Below are 8,564 nucleotides of genomic sequence, written 5' to 3' on the forward strand. Positions count from 1 at the left end.
ACATGCATAGTTTAGTTACTTAGAATGTGTTATTTATAACAATAGTAGTTTTTTTCTTTTAAAAACATAACTATTTATAATGCTCCCTAAATAATAAAAAAAAAAATTATAGTTTTCCCAAAACTTTGTCTTCAAAATAAGGGTGCGTCTTATATTCCGAAAAATACGGTATTCATTTTATTCTATATTGTTGACTTAGCAATATTTCATGGTGGAGGGGAGTAACAGATACAATATACAGTAATACTGACAAAAACTTTAGATATGCATTTCGGAGGTTATGCAAATACAAACTATACAAGGACAAAAAAAGAATCTTTATTGTTCACAGGAACATCGCCTTGCACCCCGACATATTAGTTTGAATCAGACTGATGCCATTAAATCAGACATCTCTCAAGTACAGATATCTTTGTAACTAGTGATTTTTTTTGTGTACAACAGACTTGTACGTTTTACTAGAAGCCATATTTACCATATTTCTTGTATATACACCTAGTAGATTAGGAATTGTAGTGAATATTCCTTCTTCAATATGGTGTCAGTCCAATGGACCAAGACCATGTACATTGGGTTAAGTTGTATTTATTCAAAAATGAAGACAATTTTTGTGTATGTGAAGACCTCAGATAAGTCTTTTTATGTATAGAGTGTACAGTAGCAGTGGTGGAATATTCTGGTGGTTCAAATGTTAAATGTATCATATTCAAACAACAAGCATAAGTAAAAGAACTTTTAATTTATGTAGAAAAAAATATGTATACATAAATTGATTTCAACCAAGAATATATATATATATTGGAGTGAAAATGATAGGTTATCCCATTTTCGTATTTATGATTGGCCTACCAGCTCAATTTCTTAAGTTGAACTTACAGTCAATATTTTATTATATAAGGTTGTGTAACAATACTGGAATTGTTTTTATGTAAGAAGGATGGAATAGAACTTTTTCAACTAGTCATTTTTTATTGTATTTATATTTCCTGAAAAGATTTGAAATATATACCAGGTTTGTCTCATTTTTGTTGGTTTCTCTTTCAGAAAAAGACTTGAAGAAAGTGAACATCAGAGTGAATTAGGAAAACTTTTACTTGGTGTTCAAGAAGCAGCTTTCCTGTTGGCTGTCACTGCAACTCATTGTACGGAAACATTCTTGTATCCTTTCAAGTGAAATTTAGACACTGGATACGATGCTCCCCGAGCCTGGCATGGCCAGGTGGTTAGGGCGCTTGATTCACAATCTGAGGGTTGTGGGTTTGATCCCCATCCCACCAAACATGCACGCCCTTTCAGCTGTAGGGGGTGTTATAATGTGACAGTCAATCCCACTATTCATTGGTAAGATAATAGCCCAAGAGTTGGCAGTGGGTAGTGATGACTAGTGGCACAGCAGTATGTTTGTGGACTTACAATGCTACAATCTGGGTTTCAATACCCATGGTGGGCAGAGCACAGATAGCCCATTGTGTAGCTTTGTGCTTAACTTCAAACAAGTCAGATCAAACTGGATTGACTGATATTTCCTTAACTATGCAATGACATATTTATTGGTATTCAAGTAAATATCTATTCTCCAACTGAATAATTCTTGTTGAATTTTACAAATGTAAGATTAGGTTCAAAATATTGTGCCAATTGGTTATCTGGATGTACTTTATTATAAGTTTGAATTATATCAAATATATAGTTGCAATAAGTATATTCAAGTTTTGAGCTATTGAAGTTTTAGGAACAAAAATATGTTAATTTCACTCAACAAGTAATTAAATTCCTTTGATAATTTAAGCAGTTTCAGTTTGTTTTGTGCATCTGTTGTGAAAATGAAGCAACTATTTAAAGAATTACTTTGTTTTAATAAATCACACACAGGAAAAATTCACAAATTCAAAAAAAGATTTTTAGCATAGCTCTTCAGAACAATAAAATATCTGCTCTGTACTATTGGTCTCCAAAGCCCTATCATGATTCACAGAGGCACAGTGTACTAGAAACTCCTCCTTTATCCCCAAATACTTTTATATCTTACTCAAGGGGGGTTTATACCCATAAACAAACACCGTCAGGACACCCACCCATGATTCTTGAGCACATGTCCCACGTTTAGCCCTCTGACTTTTGAGAGGTGACATAAATGGATGAGGGCACCAGGAATACTAAATCCGATGCCAGTTTTGGGTTTGAAAACCTTGAAAAACCTGTTTCTAGACCCCTTTTATGCCTGTGTTACCTTGTGGTGTGTTTTAACTTCTCTTAGTAGTGGGGGTGAGGGGTTGCTTTGCTATATAGATAAGGACCTCACTTGAATCATCCTCAATCTCCCTCAAAAGTTTTGTCTTGCTTTCTCCAAAACTGTGGGAGAAGTTTGTGGATAAACAAACAAATTCACAAAAAAAACAACAACCTTGTATTAATATAGGATACTTTCCTGCAAAATACTTTTCCAAAGATCATCCACACATTTTTCTGGTGATTGTTTTTACACAGCTTCAGAATAACTTAGCTTCTTTAAATTGTGTTCCAATTCTGCAGTTCAGAGACACAAGTTACCTGTTGTCTAAGCATATCGTAGAACACAGGTTCAGAAACTCCTGAAAAGAGTGGCAGAGACTGTTATAGAAATTTCTTTTGAGGTTTTATTTTCATTTTGGATATCGGTATCCAGTAATAATTTTCTTTTTTTGTAATTTTCATCACTTGAGATGTTATTTCAAGATGAGAGCTATGCTTGGCCATCAGGTGTGTTTATTGAATAATCAAACCCAAAGGCAGATATTAGAAGTTATTTGTATTATAACATATTGCTATTTTCCTGGCTAATTGCCAGGATAGAGACTTTTAGCTGTTCTATTTTATCTATCCAGTTTCACCCTTGTTTAAAAATTTTGCTACTGGCATCTTTTTCTATGCATGTCATAAGGTTTTAGTGAGTTACATTCAAAATTTAATTCAAGTACTTTCTTGTCATGGTATATAAATTAACTTGGCATAAAAATGTAGCTAATAAATCAAGTATTATTATATAAGTTTTAAGTTATTAATTTTATAAGGCAATATTTAAAAAAAATACTGAATTTCCCCTAGTATGAGAATTGTGACATTTGCTCTCTAGGTATACCCTGTTCTCTAATTTATTTATCACCCCTCTAAGAAGTATGAAATTTAACATAAATTCCTCCTCATAATGTTATCCTTGCTCAGGCAATACATAAATTTTGTAACCTTCAATTTTATTTAGTTACAGAGCCATCAAGTAGAAAATCACACCCCACTTGCTACACTCGCCTGTCATATCCTCTTGTTTTCAGAAATTTCCAATAGTTTTCTCTGACATTTAATACTATATTTTTTATAATCAATAGAAAGCCAAGGTTTTAACCTATCAAATGACGTATTATATTACATTGTTTTCTGTATAGAGAATTGTGTATTTGCACTTCTAGTTGTAACTTTATTCCCATGAGAAACACATTGACGAGCATAGTGAATTTTTAACAGCTTTTATCGCTGAATAAGAAAGCCGGAAAGACTGATAGTTATGGGACATTGTCTGCTTTTTATATGTGATTATTCTGTGTTCTTTGATGCATTGGTTAATTTAAAAAAAATTATTTAGTGCAGTAGTACCATTAGTGTAAAAAGTAGGGTTAAGTTTCATTGACAGTTGACTACAAAAACAAAAAGACCCAGGTAAGTACTTTATTTGTTTTTCATGTGTATTCTTTATTTATTGTTATAAAGTTTACCAAAATGTAAAAGTTAGAAACTTTTTAGGTTAGATTAGGTGAAATAAGGAATAATAATAATAAGTTTCATGAGATATGCTTGCAAACAACTCATGACTAGCCCGTGCCTTATGTAATTTGATAGGGTAGTGTGAGCTTTACATCTGCTGAGTAAATTAAAAATTTTGTGTTAAGACTAACAGTTAAACATGGTTCAAAGGGTAATAAAACTAATTTAAGTATAAACAGATGTATACTGTTACAATTTTAAAGCTATTTAGGATAAACAAATGTAGTTTCATGTTATGATTTGAAGTTATTCTAGAAAGAAAAAGTAATTTAGATTTTAAAGTTTTACTGACCAAAAATGTTTGAAAGTTAATTAGGAGATTCTAGAGATTATGCAAATGAAATTTGAGATTTTTCAGATGTATAAAAGTTTTAATCTTAACATGAAAATCATTTTGCACTCTGAGCAGTCAACACTTTGATTCCATATTTTCATGGACAGATTTTTAGTTGAAATACATTATTAAAAATTCCGAATTTTTGTCTACAAATGGTTTTTAATTATTACTTAATTATTATTTTAATTATTACTTGACAAAGCCAAAGCAAGGGAGTTAATGCTTCAAATTCCATTATGTACAAAATCTATTTTAGTGACCGTATTTATTCATTAGTCACTCATTTTATGCTTTCTTCTGTTATAATTCTAGTCCAATAAACTTCAGTCACATTCATTTTTCATGACAGAAGTGATATGTTGTACTTAGAGATGCACTGATTATTATATCAGTATAAGCATTGATAATGGTATTATCAGCAAATATACCTTATAAAACTTCAATGTTCGTAATTTTGTGGATAATAATATGGTTTGGATTAGCTTTCAGCCAAAGAGACAATGTTATCAGATGCTGTCACCGTCTGATGGGTAAATTGGGATTTTCAGCTGGACATTTGTAGCGTCCACTCAGGTTTAAAGATTTAAGAATTTTAATTGTATGTTATTAGCAAACCTTATGTGCCCCAGAGATAGAGGGGGTTAAATAATTGTGGTGCTTGAGTATGTTTGTGATAACTGTTGAAGTTGTGGTTACCAATTTAATGTGTACAGGATTAAAGAAGGGATCCTTACAACAGTTTGATAGACATATTTTGCAGCGACTCAGAGTAGGACATCTCATTCCCAACCTAATAGTTGTGGCTGCAGCTGTAGCTAGAGTCAGGTAAGACTTGGATTTAAACATATACTTCTGTTGTATTTAGAGAAGTCTTTGATATGATTATTAAGTCACAATTAGAAAGACATATTTTGTATATATATATGTATATATATATATATATATATATATATATATATGTATATGTGTGTGTGTGTGTGTGTGTGTATACATATTTATATTTTACTTAATATTATGTTCATTATGAAATAAGCTTTCTTAGTTTCTAAATGTTCTGTACCAACATTTGTTGCCAAACTACTTATGACACCAACATAAACATGAATTACGAAGGAATGATCTTCACGTATTGACAGCAGCTTGCTCTTAATAGATATGTGACTGTTTGTGACATTTTTCAATTGTATGTTATTACATTTTGGGAAGTAGTTGTTCTCTAATCTGAAGAAATGTTATGCCCTCATTTTTGTTCAGTTACTGCTCATTGAATTTCAGCTTTTTATTTGTATGTTATTTAATGAATGCACTTGTGCCTAAGGAAAACATTGGTGCTTCATTCCCTAGTTTTTAGTTATATCATCATTTTGTCTAAATTGCTTAATTTTTAGCCTCTTTTACCAAAAGTGTAAGGGTTATTTCTTGAGTGATGGCACTATAACATAGACATACTTCTCAAGGAGTTTTACCATTCTTGCAAGAAAAGCTTTGGATCTGACTCCCATTTTGTTTGATTAATTAATTTTCACTCCACTTTGTTGGTTTTTTTTTTATGAAGGTGCACATGACATGTGCTATTAAAAGGGAGTCAACTTTTCTGCAGATAAAGAGTGTAGCATGCTAATCGATATATTGACCAAACTACTTATATGCACACACTTAAAGAAAGTTCATAAGGCAGTGATAAAGTTCCATGTCTGTATCCTATGGCTATTACTTTCTCCCAAATCAGAAATTATGAAAATTAGGCAAATTACCCTGTTTTTCCAGACTTTAACAAGTTTAAAAAATATAGATAAATCAATTTGTGGATAGATTATATGAAAGTGTGGACATATTCCATCGTTTTGGCACTGAATAAAAATTTAATACTGATGTCACAGCATTGAATATATTTTCCACAAAGATGAAAAAGCATTACCTTACAAATTTCAAACTTTCTAGTTCAGCAAATAACCTTTGAGTAGAAACTATCAGTGTACATTATTGCACTGCTGTGTTCATACCTTTACAGTAATTCTGAGCAAATAGATTGAGTTACAGAAAACTCATCCCAAGTGACAACAGTTCCTTGATCACAATAAGAGATAAATTTCAAAGTTTAACTAGATTTGCTATCACATAAGGCATAATTTTTTATTCCTCAACTTGTGGGTTTAGATAACAAATACTGCCTGGAAGATACACAGCTCTGAATGTAATGATACTTTCATCAATAGATAGGTGTTTACATGGACCAAACGCAGTGCTTAGTGGAGGGTTACAGATATTTTCCAGAGAGAATCAAATCCAGGCTGACCCCATTGTGGTCTGTCAAGACCATTGTCTGTAAAGTGGAGAAAGGAAATTATCAGCTCAGGTCGATTTCTCAACATAACTGAATGAAGTGAAGGTGAGCCAAAAGGTTCCCCATTAGTCTTCATGTTTATCCTTCTGGCACATTCCCATTGCATTCTGTAATGCTACGTAAGCTTTTAGTTCAGATAAATTTTTATTCACCCATTTGTGAAAACAAGACTAGGGTGCAATGTCAACTGGATTGTTGAAACACTCTTTGGCATGCCTGTTCGTCTCTTTAGAAATAAGTTCTGGAAAAAAGAAATTAAAAATAATCTACAGGTTGAAAATTTGTAGTATCCACAAGCACATTGACAATTATACTCTGGTAACCAGTCATTTTCAGATAGTTCAGAGTAATCATATCCCTGCCAGTCATCAACTGCAGGTTGTTGTTGCACTTGGATGGGCCGTGGTAACCGTAGAAGCTTGCTGCAGCTGGCCAGCTCTTCCTCTCCTTCCTCTGTCTACAGCACTGGTAGGTGTTTGAGTATGTTGTTGAAGGAGCAGGTGGCTGGACTCCACCTATCCACCCTCTTCCTTGTGTATGACCCTATGTACATGGTTGTGAATAGTGCTGTGGAGCTTCCTAGTTGCTGAGGGCATTTGCCTGGTGATCACTAGCAAACTCATTATCAGTTTCAGAGCATAGTAGGTGTACATCATCACTACCATTCATTATAATATTTTGTGTTTAGTTAGTTCTGAATACTTGCATCTGTGTTGTGGATGCCATTTTTAAATGTCCAAAATATTATGGAATTTTAAACTTTTTTTGTAGTTTGTGATTATTAGTGATAAGTGGTGTTATTTTTTCAAATACAACCATATACAACCAAAACATTTATTTTCATTCACTGGGGGGATATTTGGTATTACAAAACCAAGTGACACAATATATTTTAGACAAACAGAAAAGGGTTCGTTATGTCAACAAATGTCGCTATTCATGCTGTAAGGGTTAATACATCTCAATACGGTATTGTTTTGAAACATTGAATTTTACTTATTCAAGATTATTAACCTTATCTATAAAATTATGATTTTTTGTATATGGGCATGATGAATTAGTATTTTCATCAGATTTATTTCAAATTAATCCATTTCTAAATATTATAATATAAACATGTAAAGTTTTTCTTATTATACAGAATTTCTGTTTTTTAATGTTCATCATTAAGATATTGTAAGAACCGATTTACCTGTTAGGAATAATTAAATATGACAAAAGTATCATCTCTATACCTTTGATTGTAATAGGCTTGAAGCTCATGATGTTAAGAAAATGTCAGTTCAAAAAAATCAATGAAAGCAAAAATAAGAAACCCTGTAACCTTAGCACTTTAAAAGGTAAAGCTTTAATTTGTCATGGGCAAGTTGGAAATTACTATATTAACTCTTTCAACCCAAGCTTGGTCCCTGGGACCGACCTGGTAACCATTTTATGCTTGTTATAGTTTTCATGCTATAACTTTTAAATTAGTAAGCAAATGTTAACGAAATTTGGCAGTTTATCAGTAAACATTATAATGCTTTCATATGCAAAATATCTTTTTTTTTAATTAAGTCTTAAGGTTTGTAAAGCAGTGTTTTTCTCATGCCTTTTTTTTTTTCTTTTCACACTTTCCTATCTATCGTGCAAAGTAATTTTCATCTTAACATTAAAAATACTTTAATGCATAAGAAAATTTAACATGCAAAATCTTTATAATGTCCAAATAGTTATCAAACATTTCTTAAGAAAAAAGTATATATTTTATCTGTTATTTTCAGTAATTAATCTCTGTATGGGTTTGGTAGGTTTGACAGATCTTGTAACCACCCTAAAAAATTTGGAAATAAACATAAATTATGCATCTTTTACTTTAGAATGAACCCCAATTATAACATAAACATAAATGTTTAGATGAAATAGCTTAAATCTCATAACATTATACATTTATATATATATATATATATATATTTATTATTTTTATTATATTGACCTTTCACCCGTGCTTGGCTAACAATACAGAAGTTACAATGATGCAGTTCATGTGCAATCATGTTACCGTATCAAATAACATAAAGGTGATCTTTGGTCTGTACAAAGTAACTT

The 8,564-nt window shown here is 31.8% G+C and overlaps 1 protein-coding gene across 1 annotated transcript in view; it reads left to right on the forward strand.

Moving 5' to 3' along the window:
* LOC106464247 overlaps positions 1–8,564 on the forward strand; it is a 41,167-nt gene that overhangs the window by 13,468 nt on the left and 19,135 nt on the right. The window contains exons 4-5 of the mRNA XM_022391963.1: positions 1,045–1,158; positions 4,880–4,957. Of these exons, the coding sequence (XP_022247671.1) occupies positions 1,045–1,158; positions 4,880–4,957 (192 nt within the window). The remainder of the gene's footprint in view (positions 1–1,044; positions 1,159–4,879; positions 4,958–8,564) is intronic.

The sequence above is a fragment of the Limulus polyphemus genome, unplaced genomic scaffold (assembly GCF_000517525.1).
Source record: "Limulus polyphemus unplaced genomic scaffold, Limulus_polyphemus-2.1.2 Scaffold1598, whole genome shotgun sequence".
Lineage (NCBI taxonomy): Eukaryota > Metazoa > Arthropoda > Merostomata > Xiphosura > Limulidae > Limulus > Limulus polyphemus.